This window comes from Mirounga angustirostris, unplaced genomic scaffold, assembly GCF_029215605.1.
Source record: "Mirounga angustirostris isolate CCGP_5_RB_7025 unplaced genomic scaffold, mMirAng1.0.hap1 SCAF_10, whole genome shotgun sequence".
Classification (NCBI taxonomy): Eukaryota; Metazoa; Chordata; class Mammalia; order Carnivora; family Phocidae; genus Mirounga; species Mirounga angustirostris.
The window spans coordinates 22,112,225-22,132,759 of NW_026991718.1; the positions used below are offsets into that span (position 1 = coordinate 22,112,225).

A 20,535-nucleotide genomic window follows, 5' to 3' on the forward strand; every position below is an offset into this window, starting at 1 on the left:
AGGGGAAGTACACAAGAACATGGGGAGGCTGAAACTCCCACTTTCTAGGCAGGAAAAGACACCCCTGGGAACCAGAGAATATATAGGGGGCAGTCCTAGAGAGGAGAGAGCTGGAATAAAGGATCTTTTAATTTGTGTATGAAGTCTCAGGCTTATCCTCTGCACATGTATGGAACCAGACAGAATCAATATAGCAAAGGCTTTGAGAACTGATCTGTAGTGTAGACCAGTGCCTAGATCCCAGACTGGTCTCTGGGTAATACACACTTGGGGGAAAACCAGAAGAACATTAAATGGCTTTGAAAACTATACTGACATTTGAACCAAGTCCACAGAAGATGGCTTAGCACTTTCAGTTTGAACCTAACTTTATGCCAATTCATTCAGCAACTTAAATGCAATGGACAAATTCCTTGAAAGACAGAAACCATTAGAACTTTCTTTTTTTTTAAGTTTTTAAAAATTTATTCATTTGAGAGAGAGCGAGAGAGTGAGAGTGAGTGAGAGCACGAGCTGGGGGGAGGGTCAGAGGGAGAGGGAGAAGCACACTCAGGACCCCAGGATCTTGACCTGAGCTGAAGTCAGATGCTTAACCTACTGAGCCACTTAGGTACCCCTCCATCAGAACTCTTTCAAGAAGAAATAGATAATCTGAATAGTTTTATTGTCCGTTAGAACAGTTGAGTTCATAGTTAAAAACAGTCTTTCAAAAATAAAAGTGCAAGCCCAGATTATCCCAGATGAATTCTACCAAACATTTAAGGGAGGCATAGCACCAGTTCTATACAATCTCTTTCAGAAATTGAAGTGGACACAAAATTTCCAAATTCATTTTATAAGGCCAGCATTCTCCTGATGCCAAAACCAGTCAAAGAAAGTACAAGAAAAATGAAACAAAACAAACTATAGATCAGTATCCCTCATTTGAAGAGAGAAGCAAAACTCTTTAAAAAACATTAACAAATTGAATCCAGCAGAAAAAAAAAAAGTGTATATGAAATGCATATGCATTTTATGACCAAGTGGATTTTATCCTGGGAATAAACCTACAACTAACATCATACATGGTAGTAAAAGACTAAATGGTTTCCTCCTGAGATTGAGAACAAGGCAAGGATGTTCACTTTTACAACTTCTATATAACATTATACTAGAAGTTGTAGACAGCGTAGTATGGCAAGAAAAAGAAATAAAAGGCATACAGATTGGAAAGGAAGAGGTAAAACTGCCTTTATTCACATATGACATGTTTGTCTACATAGAAAATCCCAAGGAATTTCTAAAAATCTTTTAGAACTAATAAGTGAGTTTTTCAAAGATGTAGGATACAAGGTCAGCATAGGAAAGTCAATCCTATTTCTTTTTTTAAAATCCTATTTGTTTATACTAGCAAGAACAATTAGAAACAGAAAATTTAAGAATAGTGCCATTATAGTAGCTACCCTACAAAAAAAAAAAGGAAAAGAAAAAATACTTAGTTATAAATCTATTAAGATATGTTCAGAATCTATATGCAGGTGAAAGGAATTGAAGACCCCAGTAAATGGAAAGATATCATATTCATGGATTGGAAGACTCAATATATTTATTTTCTCTGAATTATCTACAGTTTTAGTGCAATTCCCATGAAAATCCCAGCTGGATTTTGTAGGTATTAAAAATATTATTTTAACAACTCAGGAAACAACAGATGTTGGCGAGGATGTAGAGAAAGGGGAACCTTCTTATACTGTTGGTGGGGATGCGGACTGGTGCAGCCACTCTGGAAAACAGTATGGAAGTTCCTTAAAAAGTTAAAAATAGAACTACCCTATGATCTAGCAATTGCACTACAGGGTATTTAACCAAAGGATACAAACACAGTATTTCGAAGGGGCGCATGCACCCCTATGTTTATAGCAGCAATGTCCATAATAGCCAAAATATGGAAAGAGCCTAGATGTCCATCGACAGATGGATAAAGATATATGTATATATATATACATATATATACATATATACATATACCACATCTTCCTTAACCATATATATGTGTGAGTATGTGTGTGTGTGTGTGTATGTGTATAAATATATAAAATGGAATATTACTCAGCCATCAAAAAGAATGAAATCTTGCCATTTGCAATGATGTGGATGGAACTAGAAGGTATTTTATGCTAAATGAAATAAGTCAGTCAGAGAAAGACAGGTACCATATGATTTCACTCATATGTGGAATTTAAAAAACAAAACAGATGAACATAGGGGAAGGGAAGGAAAAATAAAATAAGATAAAAACAGAGAGGGAGGCCAACCATAAGAGACTTTAACTATAGGAAACAAACAGGGTTGTTGGAGGGGAGGTTGATGGGGGAATGGGGTAAGTGGGTGATGGACATTAAGGGGGGGCATGTGATGTAATGAGCACTGAGTATTAAATGCAACTGATGAATCACTAAATTCTACCACTGAAACTAATAATACAGTATATGTTAACTAAATTGAATTTAAATAAAAAATAAAAAAATATGGGTGCTTGGGTGGCTCAGTTGGTTAAGCGTCTGCCTTTGGCTCAAGTCATGATCCCTGAATCCTGGGATTGAGTCCCACGTTGGGCTCCCTGCTCAGTGGGGAGTCTGCTTCTCCCTCTTCCTCTGCTCCTCCCCCTACTTGTGTTCTTTCTCTCTCACTCTTTCTCAAATAAATAAAATCTTTTAAAAAAAGATTATTTTAAAATTTATTTTGAAAGGCAAAGGAATTAGAATAACCAAAATAATTTTGAAAAGAAGAACAAAGTTGGAGGAGTCAGACTATTAAATTTAAGACTGATTCTCAGGGGTAGTGTGGTATTGGCAAAAGAATAGATACTGATCAATAAAACAAAATAGGAAGTCTAGTAATTGAACCACATAAATATGGTCAGTTGGTTTTTCACGGTTATGCAATAGCACTTCAATGGAAAAAGGATAGTCTTCTCGACAAATGTTGCTAGGACAATTAGGGATTCATATGCCCTCCCTGCCCCCAAAGAAGGATCTTGACCTGTATCTTAAACCATGTACAAAATATAACTCAAATCACATTCTGAAATGTCAAATTTCAAACTATAAAACTCTGAGAAGAAAACATAACAGCAAGTCTTTGTGACTTGAGGTAGGCAATGAATTCTTAGATACAACATCAAAAACCAAATCCTCAAAAAAAGTTGATAAATTGGATTTCACCAAAATTAAAAATTTTTGCTCTGCTGAAAATGCTTTTGAGGCTTTGAACAGATAAGACACAGTGGGAGAAAATATTTGCAAATCATGTATCTGACAGAAGACAAATTTCACCAGAGAAGGTATACAGGTAGCAAGTAAGGACATGAAAAGATTCTCCGCTTCATTTGTCATTAGGGAACGGTAAATTAAAACCATTGAGATGCCATGACACACCTATTAGAAGGACTAAAAACAACAGGGGCAGTGACAACAACTACAAACTGACCACATCAAGTGTTGATGAGAATGTGTACCAACTGAAACTCTCATGCTTTGTTTGTGTGACTGTTCAATGAAAGAGCCACTTTGAAAAACAGTTTGGTAGTTTGTTTTAGGGTTAAAGATACACTTTTTCATATGACCTACTGATTCCACTCTTAGGTATCCAGAAATGATAATCATTTCTCTAGAAATGGAAATTTTATGTTTACACAAAAACCTGTATATCGATATTTGTAGTGGCATTACTCGTGACCATCAAAAACTGGAACTAACCCAAACGTCATCCATTGGGTAAATGGATAAACAAACTGTACCTCCATAGAATGAAACACCAGTCAGCCATAAAAAGGAACAAAGTGTTGATACATGCACTTAAATGTATCAGCATATTTGGCTGGTTCTTAAATACCTATGCTAAGTGAAAAGAAGCCAGCTTCCAAAGGTTACATACCAGATGATTCCATTTGTGTGACATTCTGGACAATGTGAAACTGAAGGGACAGAAAACAATCAGAGGTTGCCAGGGCTGAGGGATGGTGGGAAAGTTTAACTACAAAGGGATAGCATGAGGAAATTTGGGAGGCTGATAAAATTGTTCTGTATCCTAGTTTTGGTGGTTTACAGATTTATGTACATGAATCTATGCGTTTCATAAAACTCAAGTGCTTGTACACAAAAGAGGAGAATTGTACTATATATAAAATTTTAAAAAATAGTTTAAAATTATTTGCACCCTTTTATTCATTTCATGTGGCTATTAATAAGTTTAAAATTAGGTATGTGACTTGTATTATATTTATGTTGTACAGCACAGCTTTAGGAATGCAAAGAAGGATTAGATGTAGTCTCAATCTTGAGATAGGGATCTGATAGAAGGAAGTCTCATAAGGAAAGGAGGCCAATTTAAATGACTTTGTTTCATCTGCCCCCATTTCCATCCTTTCTCCTACAAGTAGTTTTTGAGGACATGTTTCATGCAAATTATGCCAACTCTCAGATATGATAATTCTTTATAGTCTCTTTTCCTTAATATAGGAAAATAAATTCTACCTCTCAAGACAAAATGTGTGCCATACAATGGAATCATTAGCACTATCTCTGAATTTGTAAGACAAAGAGAGTATATCTTTGAGGCACCTCATAAATTTCTTCATGATATCTTTGTGATGAATGTTTAGTCTCGTGGTGTTATTGGGTAAATATATTTTAATGATTGTACCCAAGAGGTACTGATTAATTGAACTGTGGCTGCCAGAGAGGGAGTTTTCCAGAAGCATGCTTATATCTGTTTATAACTCAGAACTGGGAGTGCCAACCCAAAATTGGAATAGAATCTAAGAATATTATAACAGGCTGTAAATAGAGAGATAAATCTAACAAGATTGAAATATAATAGGGATAAATTTAAAATCTTGAAATGGATTCTGAAATTCAGCTGTCCAAATTAAGAATGAGGGATATGTGGCTTAGCAATAATGTGTATATAAAAGTCTTTGGGCTTTTAGTTGATAGGAGGCACAATACAAATCAACACTGATGTGGCTGCCAAAAAAACGATTTCAGTTTGCAGTGGTATTTATTAATAGAAGTTTAGCCTCTAAAATGAAGGCATGGATTTTTTTACTTGATTCTGTGTTCTTTAGAGCACACCTGGAATCTTATGTGTAGTTTTGGGTTATTATCCTGGAAGAGGGCTACAGACAAACCGGTATACATGCAGAGAAGAGAGAGGAGAGGACAATCAAAGAAACTGAGGCCACATTAATGTGAGGAATAGTCAAAGAAACTGGAGTATTTAGCCTGGTCAAGAGGTGACTCATGGTAGGGTTGAAAGAGAGGTCACAAGAACTGCCTGCAAATAATTGAAGGGCTATGATATTAAAGTGAAACTAGAGTCATTCCATACATTTTTAAGATCCAGTGGATGAAATTTTTGGAGAGAAAGAGAATTAAATTTAAGTGTAAGGAAACATTATCAAGAGTTGGAGCTAACTCTTGGAAATAAGTCACCTCTCCAAAGTCTTTTGTAAAACTACTGCTTGAACCTGCGTTTCCACTGAAAATCTCTATCACTCTGGCATTTCCACCAGATTCATGTCTGATTCTTACTTCCTATACTTGGAGTTTCAGTAAATTACCATTTTATGCAGCAATTGATAGGAATAATTCTTTGATCATTGGGAAAACTCCAGTTATTTACAATTTGAATTGTTTCTTTGAAACTCTGTTTTCCTGGCACTTATTTAAACCTTAAGATAGATAAACTAACATGATAGTATTTCACTGGTGTAAGAATAAGGAGAGGAGCCTGTGGACCAGTTGTGTTCTTTTTGTGACTGGGGGGCAGGACATCTGGTCCATCCTGCAGATCTGGTGATTGGGCCTTCTGGAGATGGTGCTGATAGCTTCTAAAGATTGTCAGCTGCCAAGGTATAAGCATGTGAATAAAAACTATCTTGCACCTGGAATTTCTGTGATTTCATGTATATGTAATATTATGAGCCACGGTTAGTATGTATTTTCAAAGGGAGGAACTTCTGCCCCATTGGTCCCACTATGGTAGCCTGGCAATTTTTAGGGAGTTATGAAAAATAAGACCTGAAACTACCTTTTTGTTGTCAGGTGGTCATAACACTTCTAGCCATTCTTGGGGTTTTGTTTCTTTACTTTCTCTTTCTTCCTTTTTTAACCTCACCTTATATCACCTCTGATCCTAATTTTATTTCTTAGTTCTCTTGCCTACTCTTCCGTTTTATGAAAAGTTGAAGTAAGCAGTATCCAAGTGATGTGTACTCTGTGTTTGTATTATCTTCTCCAGGGTGAAATAAAGGAAATACAATGTTATTGCTCTTCTGTATGATTTGTGTTGGTCTTTTCTCTACCATCTCTGCCTTGAGGTCAGGTACTATGTTTTCTACTTCCTGTATAACTCCCCAGGTGTCCAATATGTGCATCTCTGCATGGTGGGTTTTTAATAAATGTTCTTGACTGATTTACTGACTGTTCACCATAGCAAGAAAATAATGCCACATTTTATTCCAAAGAGGCTATAGAGTATTGAGCAAAGTGTTCTTTGAAGTCTGAAGGTAATTGTTTGAGAAATTCTGAAATGTAAGAGTGTGAGATTCTGAAAGATATTTAAGTTACTTCCTTGTTTTGAAAAATACTTGTATTATGTTTTCACTGTATGCAATATAGTAATCTCCCTCTTTCTCTCCAAAGAGATCTTTTTAGTTGAGGGTGTGCTAATCTGGTATACATTGTTTTTTAAAGAATTATTGTATATTCAAATACTTTTGGCTGCTTTAAAATTTTTAAAAAACAAAAACATTCTCCAATATTTTCCTTTAAAAAGGGGCCGTTTGGAGGAACTTTTTTTTTTTTAAGTAAGCTCCTTGCCCAGCATGGAGCCCGAGGCAGGGCTTGAACTCACTACCCTGAGATTAAGACCTGAGCTGAGGTCAAGACCAAAGTTAAGATCCAGTCAGATGCTTAACTGACTGAGTCCCACCCAGGTGCCCCTGGGGGATCTTCTTGAAAAATAAAGATCTTTGTTAGTATTCATCTTATAAAAATATTCTTTGCTTTTATAAAGGGCTCAAATTGTAGAGTTTCTTTAAATGGAAAACCCTCCAACTGTATTTTCAAGATGATTTTATTTATAACAAATAAATTTACTTATAACATTGAGTAAACACTTGCTAATATATTTGTGTTTAAGATTTAAGTAGAACAGGGCACCTGGGTGGCTCAGATGGTTAGGCGTCTGCCTTCGGCTCAGGTCATGATCGCAGGGTCCTGGGATCGAGTCCCGCATCGGGCTCCCTGCTTCTTGGGAGCCTGCTTCTCTCTCTCTCTCTCTGTCTCTCATGAATAAATAAATAAAATCTTTAAAAAAAAAAAAAGATTTAAGTAGAACAGATCTTTGCATCAGATTTAAAAACAGCTTTATTGAGATATAATTCTCATACCATCCAATTTACTCTTTGAAGTGTACAGTTCAGTGGTTTTTAGTATATTCAGGAAGTTGTACAACCATCAGTATTAATTCCAACATTAATTTTCATCCCCATCAGAAGAAACTTTGTACTCATTATCATTAGCAGTCCCTCCCTGCTCCCCTTGTCCTGGCCTTTGGCAACCATTAGTCTCCTTTCTGTCTCTATGGATTTACATATTCTGGACATTGCATATAAATGGAGTTATACAATAATCATACACTATTTGTGGACTTTTGTGTCTGACTTTTCACTTGTATAAAATTTTCAAGGTCATCCATATTATAACACGTGTTAATACTTCTTTCTTTATAGCTGAATGATATTCCATTGTATGTATATACCACATTTTATTTCTACATTGATCTGTTGATAGACTTTTGGGTTGTTCTGCTTTCTGCCTCTTGTGAACAATGCTGTGCAAACATTCATGTGCAAGCGCTTATGTGGACATATGTTTTCATTTTTCTTAGGTATGTTCCTAGCAGTGGAATTGGTGGGTCATAAGGTGATTCTATATTTCACATTTTCAGAAACTGCCAAACTGTTTTCCAACGTGATGGCACCCTTTTATTCCCACCATCAGAGTATGAAGGTTCCAATTTTTCCACATCCTCACCAGCACTTATTATTGTCTTTTGGATTGTAGCCATCATAGTTGGTGTGAAGTAGTATGAAATTGTGTGTGTGTGTGTTTTTTAAAGATTTTATTTATTGAGAGAGAGAGAGGGAGCATGAGTGGCGGGGGGAGGGGCAGAAGGAGAGGGAGAAGCAGACTCCCCGCTGAGCAGGGAGCCCAACGTGGGGCTCGATCCCAGGACCCTGGGATCATGACCTTAGCTGAAGGCAGATGCTTAACCAAATGAATCACCCAGGCACCCCTCAAATTGTGGTTTTGATTTTGATTTCCTAATGACTAATGATGTTGAGCATCTTTTTATGTGCTTATTGGTCATTTCTGTATCTTCTTTGGAGAAATGTCTAATCAAATATATTGTCCACTTTAATTTTTAATTAATTAATTTATGAAAGTTAAGCTTTCTTTTTTTTAAAAAATATAATTCCAGTATAGTTAACATACAGGGTTATATTAATTTTAGGTGGACAATATAGTGATTCAACACTTCCATATGTTACTCAGTGCTCATCAAGATAAGTGTACTCTTAATCTCCATCATCTATTTCCCATCCCCCTGCCACCTTCCCTCTGGTAACCATCTGATTGTTCTCTGTAGTTCAGAGTCTGTTTTTTGTTTGTCTTCCTTTTTTGCCCCTTTGCTCATTTGTTTTGTTTCTTAAATTCCACACATGAGTGAAATCATATGGTATTTGTCTTTCTCTGACTGACTGATTTCACTTAGCATTATACTCTCTAGCTCCATTCATGTTGTTGCAAATGGCAAGATTTCATTCTTTTTTTTTTTGTGGCTGAATAGTATCCCAGTGTATATATACACCACATCTTCTTTATCCATTTATCTATCGGTGGACACTTGGGTTGTTTCCATAATTTGGCTATTGAAAATAATGCTGCTTTTGCCCATTTTTAAGTTGGATTATTTGTCTTTTTATTGTTGAGGTATAAGAGTTCTAGATATATTTTGGATTAAGTCCTTTGTCAGATACATGATTTGCCAAATCATGTATTTCCTCTTTTTCTGCAGATTGTCTTTTCACTTTCTAGGTAATGTCCTTTGAAGGACAAAAGTTTAAAATTTTGTCTGAGGTTCAGTTTACCTAGTTTTTCTTTTGTGTGTGTGCTTTTGATTTCATATCTAAGTAAACACTGCTGAATTATGAAGATTTATTCTTAAGTTTTCCTCAAAGAGTTTTATAGTTTTCGTTCTTACACTTAGGTCTTTGATTCATTTTGAGTTAATTTTTGTATATGGTATGAGTTAGGGACTCAGATTCATTTTTTGGCATGTGGCTATCCAGTTGGCCCAGCACCATTTGTTGAAAAGACTCTCTGTCTTTAGTCTGTTCAGGCTGCTATAACAAATTACCATACACTGGGTGACTTAATATTTATTTCTCACAGTTCTGGAGGCTGGGAAGTCTGAGATCAAAGTGCTGGCAAGTTCAGTGTCTGGTGAGATCTGCTTCCTAGTTCATAGGCAGTCTGTCTTTTCACTCTAACCTCACATGGCAGAAGGGGGCAAGGGAACTCTCTTGAGTCTCTTTTATAAGGGCATTAATCCCATTCATAAGGGTTCTGCCCTTCTGACCTAATCACCTATCAAGGCCTCACCTCCAAATACCATCACATTGAGGATTAGGTTTCAATATATGACTTTTAAGGGGATACATTCCGTCTGTAGCAGACTTTCTTATTTAAGAATTTTTAAAATTGTGGTAAAAATAACATAAAATTTACCATTTTAATAATTTGTGTATATTTCAGTAGTGCTAATAACATTAACATTGTTGTACAACTAATCTCTATAATTCTTTTCATCTATAAAAACTGAAATTCTGTACCAATTAAACAGCTACCAATTCTCCCCTCCTCCCCAGCTCTTGCTAACCACCATTCTTTCTGTCTCTGAATTTGACTACTCTTGGGACCTCATGTAAGTAGACTCATGAAGGATTTGTCTTTTTTGTAACTGGCTTATTTTCACTTAATCATAGCATCCTCAAGTTTTATCCATATTATAGCGTGTCAGAATGTTCTTTTTAAAGGCTGAATAATATCCTATTTGTATATACCACATTTTTTTTATCTGTTTATCTGTCAATGAACACTTGGGTTGTTTCCAAGGCCATTGTAAATAATGCTGCTGTGAACATGGGTGTACAAATACCTGTTTGAAACACTGATTTTACTTCTTTTAAGTATATACCCCAGAGAGTGGAATTGCTTGACAATATGGTAATTCTATTTTTAAATTTTTGAGGTACTGCCATATTGTTTTCTATAGCAGCTGTACCATTTTACATTCGCGTCAGTGGTGCACAGGGATTCTCATTTCTCCAGACCTTCACCAACACTTGTTATATTCTCTTTCTCTCTTTTTTTATAGTAGTCATCTCTTTTTTAAATAGTAGTACTTCTTATGAGTTTGAGGTGGTGAGAAGACTCTTTTTGTCCCATTGAATTGTCTTGGCAGCCTTGTCAAAAATCAGTTCACTATCATAAAATAAGTAAGTCACAGGGATGAAAAGTATAAAACAGGGAATATACTCAATAATATTGTACACTTATCATGGCGATATGTGTACAATAGTATATGTAGTGATTGTTGAACCACTATGTTGTACACCTGAAATTAAATTAATATTATATATCAACAATACTTCAATTAAAATAAAAAAATTCAATTGACAATAAATGTGGAAGTATTTCCAGTCTCTGAATTTTATTCCTTTGTTCATATGTCAGTACCACACTCTCTTGATTACTGTGGCTCTGAAATAAGTTTTGAAATTGGAATATGTGTCTTCCAATTTGTTTTTTTTCCATGATTGCTTTTTGGTCATGCTCGAACCCTTGCATTTCTGTATGACTTTTAGGATTCGTTTGTCAATTTTTGCAAAAATGCCAGTAGGGATTTTGATAGGGATTACATGAAATCTGTGGATTAATTTAGGTAGTACTGCCATCTTAACAATATTAAGTCTTTTGATCCATGAACATGAGATATTTTTCCATTTATGTGGGCCTTCTTCCATGTCTTTCAACAGTGTTTTATAGTCTTCAGTGTACAGATTTTACACACTTGCTTCACTAAATTTATTCCTAAGTATTTTATTCTTCTTGATGCTGTTGTAAATGGAATTTTTAAAAAAAATTCATTTCTGGATTGTTCATTGGTAGTGAATAGAAATGCAGTTGATTTTATACATTTATCTTGTCTCTTGCAACCTTGCTGAACTTGTTTATTTTGATTTGTGTGTGTGCGTATGTGTGTGGGTTCCTCAGGATTTTCTATATGCAAGATCATGTCATCTGTGTACAGAGATAATTTTGCTTTTTCTTTCCAATCTGGATACCATTCATTTCTTTCTCTCGCCTAATTGCCCTGGCTGGACTGTCCAGTCCAATGTTGAACAGAATTGGCAAGAGTGGATTTCCTTGAATCATATTTTTAATGTTTATAGTGTTTTGGAAATATGTGTTACTGACAATGATCCTTTGAGAACTTGAAAATCCAGCTTTATGTCCTCTTTAGTAACAAAAGTAACAAAACTATTGGAATTTATGCATGCTGTTTATTTTTTGAACATTAATATGCACAATAGATTCTAGCTTGGCTTTTTCCAAAACTTTGATGCCTTTCCTCTGTTAGCTTTATGAGTTTGTTTTTTAAACGTCATGAAAGTAAGCCAACTGTGGGACTTCTAAAAACATGTCTCTAATGTAAATGTCCTCTTAAGGAATTGTGTGTACTGAGTATAGTTGAGTAAGAATAAATAATCAGGATGTTCATATTGTCTCAGCTAGTGCTTCCTAGTCTTAGTTTGGGCTAATGCTTTGTAGTTAGCACATTTGAAGTAAGTTTATAATTTGTAGTAGATAAAGTGGAAAACCGGAGATAATGCTAGTGGGTAAGTGAGGGAGAAGCAGTGATTATACTCCTTTTGATAATTTATTTATTTATTTTTCTTTTAATTAATTAATTAATTTAGTTTTATTTTTCTAATTTTATTATGTTATGTTAGTCACCATACAATACATCATTAGTTTTTTTTTTTTTAAAGATTTTATTTATTTATTTGAGAGAGAATGAGAGAGAGAGAGCACAAGAGGGGGAGAGTGGGAGAGGGAGAAGCAGACTCCCCACCGAGCAGGGAGCCCGACGCGGGACTCGATCCTGGGACTCCAGGATCATGACCTGAGCTGAAGGCAGTCGCTTAACCAACTGAGCCACCCAGGCGCCCCATCATTAGTTTTTGATGTGGTTTATTTCTACATCCAACTTCTGAAAGGTATATATTTTTTCCTTTTTTAGATTCAAGTGTAATTAGCATACAGTGTTATATTAGTTTCAGGTGTACAATATAATGATTCAGCAGTTCTATACATTTCTCAGTGCTCATCAAGATAAGTGTACTCTTAATCTCCTTTACCTGTTTCCCCCATTTCCCCACCTACCACCCCTCTGGTAACTGCCAGTTTGTTCTCTATATTTAAAAATGTTTTTTGTCTCTTTTTTTCTTTGTTTTGTTTCTTAAATTCCACACATGAGTGAAATCATATGGTATTTGTCTTTCTTTGACTGACTTATTTCACTTAGCATAATACCCTCTAGGTCTATCCATGTTATTGCAAATGGCAAGATCTCATTCTTTTTTATGGCTAATAACCCATAGTGTGTATATACTAGATCTTCTTTATACATTCATCTATCCATGGGCACTTGGGCTGCTTCCATGTCTTGGCTATTGTAAATAATGCTGCAGTAAAAATAGGGGTGCATGTATCTTTTTGAAGTAGTGTTTTTGTTTTCTTTGGGTAAATATGAAGGGTATATTTTCTGGCTCATATTTATTCTCTACAGAAAGAGGTGGAAGTAACTCCTCTGAACTTTATTCCTTATTGTAGATTTTTGTCAGTACTTAGAAATCCAATTCAGAGAGTAGAGTTTTCTCACATATTAGAGCCTTTCTTGAATATATTCTGTATGTCACACTTTGCCCCATTGGAAATATGAAATAAGTATAAGCATGTTTATTCTCTGGATGTTTGCAAGATATTTAGGAAGATCAAGTATGTGTACTTACCTTGTCCTGCTCCGTATTTGTGGTTCTGTGTTTATGTTCCTGTCTCCCTAACTAAATGTAAGTCCTCGAGGAGAACCATCTTTGTATCGATACAATGTGTATCACAGTGCCTCACGTACAGCATGTGTTTGTTATGAATTTTTGAAATTAATAGAACAGGAAAAACAATATAATACTACAACGAAATACTCAAGTGCATGGCATAGCCAATCAGTATTGTTGAATGTCAGAGGTAATGATGATCAGTGTGTACTGGATTTATTAGGAAAGTCTTCATGCAAAACAAGGTAATTAAGTGGACTCATCAAAGATAGGTAAGACCTGAGCAAGGGGAAAGGGTATTTCAAGTAGGTGTCCTAGTTTGGAGGCAGTGAGTGGATCATATCGACTAGAAGAGAAAGTTGGTATTGGCTTGTAGATAGAAGGGTGAACAAATAAGTAGGAACATCATATTTCAGAGGCCTTAAATGCTAGTTTGAAAGGTTTGCCCTTATTCCATTTGACATTAGCGAATCATGGCATTTTTTGAGCTAGAAAGTTTGGGGGCAAAGTTGTACTTTAAGAACATTTACTTGGTGATAGTACATATCATGGGCTGGAGGGAAACTTGTATCAGGAGACCATTTAAAAGGGTACAATAATAATTGAATTCTTCTAGTCTGTCAACTCTTAACAGAATTTTTTCTTTGCTCTTTAGTGGCTAGCATAGTGGCTAGTGCAGGGTTCAGTTTCTTTTTCCTTGGATGCATGAATGTATGAACTAGGTCATCTGGGCCTGGATAGAGCTGTTAGCAGTGGGAAGTACCCTTATGAGAAACATTTTGGTGGAAGAACTGAGATGACTTGTTTTCTAAGAGTATAAAGGATGTGAGTAAGGTCAAAGAGGACACTAAAGTCACAGCATGGGAGATTAAGGAATCCCTAGAAATAGGGAAATCAGCTAGAGGAAGAGAGGAGTGGGAAAAGGGACAGTCATGAGCATGTTTTTAGATTTGCTGAGTTTAACATTGAAATACATAGTATGTAGTTGGAGGAAGAAAGGCTCAGATGAGAACTGAAGTCTGAGTGTATCAATTTGGATATCACTATGAAGATACTGTTTGAGCAGGAAAAATGATTGGACTGATAGAATTGTTGTGCATGTGCACACGCGTACATACTGTTACACGCTAGAACCCAATATGTGTGTTTGTCGATATACTAAGCTGCTGGTTGGTATTAGCAGAATGATGAGTACTGGTTCTTGGGGAGAGCAGAGGGAAAAAAAAAGCCTAAGAAGGAGACAGGAAAGGAACAGCGGTGGAAGAACTTAACAACACAAATTTGCTAAGGAGACTTTGTAATTTGTCTTGTGTTTCAAGATGGTGTTAGTAATGACTAGTAGTACTCCCATATCACTTACTAAGTGCTTAGTGTGCCAGACACGTGATAGGCATGCTATCTTTATTTATCCTCACATCAAATCTGTGATATCACTACTATTAGATCCTCTTTTACTGATGAAGAAACTGAAGTCTAAAGAAGTTAAAATTTGCCCAAGATGAGTTGAGCTAATAAATAATTAGGATAATTGTGGATATAAACCTGACTTTTTTTTTTGACTCCAAACCAAATATTCTTTCCATTATACCAGAGGTTTGTATGTTTAATTTTTTAATTTCTTCAAGATAAGGTCTTTATCTTTAGAGAAATAGTTCCCAGTAAAGGTTTATTAATTAATGGGCAGTGATTGAACAGTCATATTTCCTATAGAAAAATCCACACGTACTTTGGATGTGGCTGCTTTTCTACGTGGGTATTTATATTTATAGTGTGGTAGGGAGATAAAACTTTTTTGATTGCATGTTGTTGATATTTATTTTGCTTTTAAAGATTTCATTTATTCATTTTAGAGAGAGAGAGCATGAAAGAAGGCAGACAGCAGAAGTGGAGGGAGAAGTGGAGGGGCAAAGAATACCAAGCAGACTCCACACCCAGTGTGGAGCCCTATGGGTGGGGGCTCAATCTCATGACCTTGAGGCCACGATCTGAGTCGAAATCAAGAGTCGGATGCTTAACCGACTGAGCCACGCAGGTGCTTCTGTGGATATTAATTTAAAAGATGGTATCAGTTCTTTCATTTGAGGAATTAATCATTCAGAGAGCACTTTTCAAATTTTTTTTGTTAAACTAATATAAACTTCTTTTAGAAGTGTTTCTGATGCATGCCTCAAAACATTCATAAATTAGCAAGGAAATAATAAGGGCCTGATGTTTTCTTTTCTTTCAGGGGATATCATTTTCAATGCCCAATACCCAGAGCTGCCCCCTGATTTCATCTTTGGAGAAGATGCTGAATTCTTGCCAGATCCCTCGGCTCTGCATGTGAGTACTGCACGCTCGTTTCGGATGATCTTTATTTGTTGAAGAAAAATAAAATTGGCTTTTGACAATTGCTTGACAGATAAGTTTGCCAAACATGTGGGGTTTTTTCCACCCCTTTTTTCTCTGTCCTCTGAAATCAGTATAGCTCTTCATGTGCCAAAACAGTTTAAAGAAAAGATTTTTTTTTTCAATTGCAGTTTTACTTTCAGACTATTTTGAATTAAAATCTCTAGCATATTGGTTAAAATATTTTTACTTTAGCTTAAAGAGACATGTTGAAGACATTTCTTTATTTTAATTTAATACATGCCTGCGATCATTTTTCTAATGTTTACTGACACTTCATCATAGAGTTTGTTAGGGGAGTGTTTTTTGGCTCTTGAAAAGAGGCCTTTTTTGTGTAGAAGTGGAAGTGGCAAATGTGGACTTGTGTCCATATTATCTCAGTATTATTATCAGAAGGTTAAAGACCAGATTAAGTTGTTCTTTATTAAGCAAAACCAAAAACTTTGTAGTTAAAGTAACATGTTTCTGGGGTTAAAGCGGGGAAAGGAGTGGTGGTACTCGTCAGAGCACATGTGGTTTACATAAAAAATTGTGTGTTTCACATTGCTGGTGGAGAAAAAACATGTGCCATGTTGTTTAAAAGGTCTGACCAGACAAAATGTCTCTTTATTTCCCTTCTCAAGTTCAATTTTGCTATGATGCCTATCCTATAGTTCAAAACTATGTTCTTTGTTTTGTTTTTTGGACATTGTTTTTTTGGTCTCAGAGTTTTGTAATTAAAAATTTTGATGACTTACTGGCAAATCTTGCCCCCCTCCCTTTTTAAAAAGGGAAGTGTTAAACAGGAAGTATCAACCCAAACCTAAAGAATGATCTTAAATTTCAGAACACAGCTGTAAAAATGCAATTGGCAAGAGTAGGATGGGTTTGTTGCAAAATTTCTAATAATTACGCTCAAACTGTTAGTTGATTTTTAAAAATTTATAGTTTAAGCATGGTTCCTTTAGATGCTGTGTGTTACATATTCACCCCATATTGAAGCTGAGGGGCTTACCTGGAGAAAATGAGGCGGAAATATCTCTACAGATCTCTTCTGTGGTAAAGATGTCAGTGGAGGGTAGCATTTGCTAAATGCCAAAGATGTGTTATAGGCTAAGTGCTCCAGGAATTTAAAGAAAGTTGTCAGAAAAGGCTCTGTTGTAGAGGTGAGACTTGGACTCCTTCTTGAAGAATGGAGCCCAAGTGGGGAGTATGGCAGAGAAAATTTCAAGGGGGGGGGAGTGACAGAAACAAATGAAATGTGTAATATATTACAGAAGAAGGTACTGACAAGTTTGCTGAAGTGTAAGTTAATATAAGGAAGGGCTAGGAAAGGTTAGAAAGGGAAATTGGACTAAGATTGTGAAGAACATTGAATTCTAGGTTAAGAGCCACAGAAAGAGATGATAATTGGAGAATCGTGTCACAGCAATGTGGTCAACATCATGGATTAAAGAAAGATTGAGGACCGGAATTGAGGACTGTTGCAAAAATCCGGGGGAGGGAGAAGGAAGGGGCTTTGAGCTAGGATGACACAAGAAGAGGAATACCATGAAGGAAAGGATAAGAAATGTATTTACAACTTCTTTTTTTTTTTTTTGGAATTGCCTTTAAAATTTGCAAGGCACGTTTTCAATGGTGATAAGTATTGTGAGAGCATAGAATTTAAAAGCCAAAAAAGGACTTTGAGGTTCAGCTTATTCCACTTTTCTATTTTAGTATTGAGAAAATTGACCTAGAATTATATAATTGTGCCAGAGTTGATGTTATAACTCTACTCTTCTGATATTTAGTCCCTGAGAGAAATTTCCGCAGATGTTTTTGGGATTAGCTGAAGAGGGACAGCCAAAAAACAAAAACAAAAAAAACACCAAAACACTGTATCTAAGAGAAAGATTACCAATCTAGGGGAATACTTTCTCTTTAGCTGTAGTCAGTCTGAGCACTCAGCTAGGCTACCTAGTACTTCTCTGTAGACCAGTGGTTTGGGCAAGCTTAGTAAAGCAACCAGGGTACACCCTCCACCAGCTGGTGAGGTCCTCCCAGCCCTAGAGGTGCCCTTGATGCTCATTGTCATCTGGCTAAAACATTAGGACAGGATACATGTCAGCAGACGTTTCTCTGAGCACAGCATGCCTCCGAAGGAGTTTTCCCTCAGCAGTTAACAGGCTATGGTTTAGTTCTTCAATTCAGTTCAGCCTTTTTTCTTTCCTTCCTGAAATGCACAGAGCACTTTCACTAATAACCTGATTAGTCCATTTTGGTTCTGAATGAAGGAGGGATTCCATGTTTCATCACCCATGGAGTAGAGAGCAGAATGTCTAGATTTTTTGGATTTCCCGCCTGAAGTACTAACTGCAGGAGGGAATGAATATGTACCCTTAGATTCTGGGAGCGTAGTTCGTAGTCCAAAGTAGTTGCTATGGCAAATATGGAATTTCTTTGACTCTTCTGGGTTTTATCTTAAAAATTAATAAAAATTATTTTGCATTTGGTTCTATAATATACCTGTGCTTTTTAATAAAAAGTATATCAAGTTATAAATATTTGAGAAAAAAATGTGTCAGTTTGAGAAATACAGTTTTTGAGAATATATGTGATCTTTTATTTATTCAATTTATTTAAACCAGCTTCTTTCTAGAAAAGGATTTGAAGTAACTTAAAGGATACGGGTTAACAAAAATACGTGAGGTGCTCTAATCCATCAGATGAGGCCACCTCTTCCTTTTTTTTTAATTTTTTTATTTTGAGAGAGAGAGAATGAGAGACAGAGAGCATGAGAGAGAGGAGGGTCAGAGGGAGAAGCACACTCCTTGCTGAGCAGGAAGCCCGATGTGGGACTCGATCCCGGGACTCCAGGATCATGACCTGAGCCGAAGGCAGTTGCTTAACCAACTGAGCCACCCAGGCGCCCCGAGGCCACCTCTTTCTAAACTCAAGCTCTTCATTCACAAAGATGAGTTTCATTAAGAACTTTAAGATCCTCAGATGAATAGAAAATACTAGGTGGAGATACCAGATCCAGATAAATACAAGATGGATACCAGAGATGGGTATATCATAGATACCGGAGAATCATAAAATCATTGAGTTATAATCATAGTTGTCCAGTGGTTCCCACTTCTGACTATTCATCAGAATAATTTAGGAAGCCTGTTAAAAATACAGATTCTTGGGGCACCTTCGTAGGGGCTTGGTCAGTTAAGCGTCTGCCTTCAGCTCAGGTCATGATCTCGGGATCCTGGGATCGAGCCCTGCATTGGGCTCTCTCCTCAGCAGGAAGTCTGCTTCTCCTTCTCCCTCTCTCTCTCAAATAAATAAATAAAATCTTAAAAAAAAAACCCCAAACCCCAGATTCTTGGATCCCACTGGAATCTGAATTAGACCTGTTATGGAGCTGAAGAGTCATTAAATTCTCTGGGCCATTTCTATGTATTAGTCTGTGAACTGATATTGAGAATCACTAATTGGGGCACATCTTCTTTATCCATTCATCTGTTGAAGGGCATCTCAGCTCCTTCTGCAGTTTGGCTGTTGTGGACATTGCTGCTATGAATGTTGGGGTGCATGTGCCCCTTCTTTTCACTACCTATGTATCTTTGTGAGCCCATCTTTTATAATAACATCTCCGACAGAAGGCCCACTTGTCTTTGCTTGACATTATTTCCGGTGAGGTATCATTTTTCCATTTTGGGGATGGCTCCATTATTTTTTTAAAATTAACAGCTTTATTGCGGCATAGTTTATATGCTGTTTAATCCACCCATTTGAAAGTGTATAATTCAGTGGTTTTTACTATATTCACAAAGTTGTGCAGCCATCATCGCCACAGTTAAATTTAAATTTTTTAAATTGAGGTATAATTGACATTTTAGCATTATATTACTTTCAAATACACAACATAATGATTTGGTATTTGTATATATTGTGAAATGATCACTACAGTGTCTAGTTAACATCTACCATCATCAGAGTCAAATTTAGAACATTAGCAGTCCCTGCCCCTTCCTCTCCACTCCTACCCATACCCACTCTAAGCAGTAACTATTCTACATTCTTCTCTGTATATTTGCCTGTTCTGGACATTTCATATAAGTGGAGTCATACCATATGTGGTCCTTTGTGACTGACCAATTTCATTACCATACAGTTTTCAATGTGTCATATATCACTCTTGTTTTTTATTGCAAATAATATTACATTTTATGCATAGACCACATTTTATTTATCCATTGTCAGTTGATGGACATTTGGGTTGTTTTCATGTTTTGGTGATTATAAATACTGTTGTTGTGTAGGCATGTTTTAATTTTTCTTACATATATCCCTGGGAATGGAATTGCAGGGTCAGATGGTAACTATGTTTGGCTTTTTGAGGAACTCCCAGACTGTTTTCCCAAGTGGCTATACTGTTTTGCATCCCTGCCAGCATATAAGTGTTCCAGTTTCTCCACACCCTCACCAACACTTGTTATTATCTGTCTTTTTGATTACAGCCTATGAAGCGGTATCTCTTTGTGGTTTTGGTTTGTATCTCCCTGATGGCTACTGATGTTTTGCATCTTTTCATGTGCTTATTGGCCGTTTTTATATCTTCTTTGGAGAAATGTCTATTCAAAGCCTTTGCTCTTTCTTATATTGGGTTATTTGCCTTTTATTGTTGAGGTATAAGAATTCTTTGTATATTGTATCTCTGTATATGCCAGAATTTTCTTCAATTCCGTGGATTGTCTTTTCACTTCTAGGTAGTATTGTTTGAAGGACAAAAGTTCAAGTCTAACTTATCTATATTTTATTTTATTGCATATGCTTCTGATTTCATATCTAAGAAATCATTGCCTAGTCTAAGGTTATGAAGTCTTACTATTATCTTTCCTTAAAAACTTCTATAATTTTTGCTCTTACTTTTAGGTATTTGGTCTATTTTGGGTTAATTT

The 20,535-nt window shown here is 36.1% G+C and overlaps 1 protein-coding gene across 9 annotated transcripts in view; it reads left to right on the forward strand.

Annotated features, from left to right (window-relative positions):
- The window catches only part of BABAM2 (BRISC and BRCA1 A complex member 2), a 400,157-nt gene that overhangs the window by 70,904 nt on the left and 308,718 nt on the right, over nucleotides 1-20,535 (forward strand). For all 9 annotated transcript variants that reach the window (XR_010405476.1, XM_064572014.1, XM_064572016.1 and 6 more), the window contains one exon: nucleotides 15,459-15,553. Coding sequence is in view for 8 of the 9 variants with exons in the window: in XM_064572014.1 (XP_064428084.1) it covers nucleotides 15,459-15,553 (95 nt within the window). In the remaining variant the exon portion in view is untranslated. The remainder of the gene's footprint in view (nucleotides 1-15,458; nucleotides 15,554-20,535) is intronic.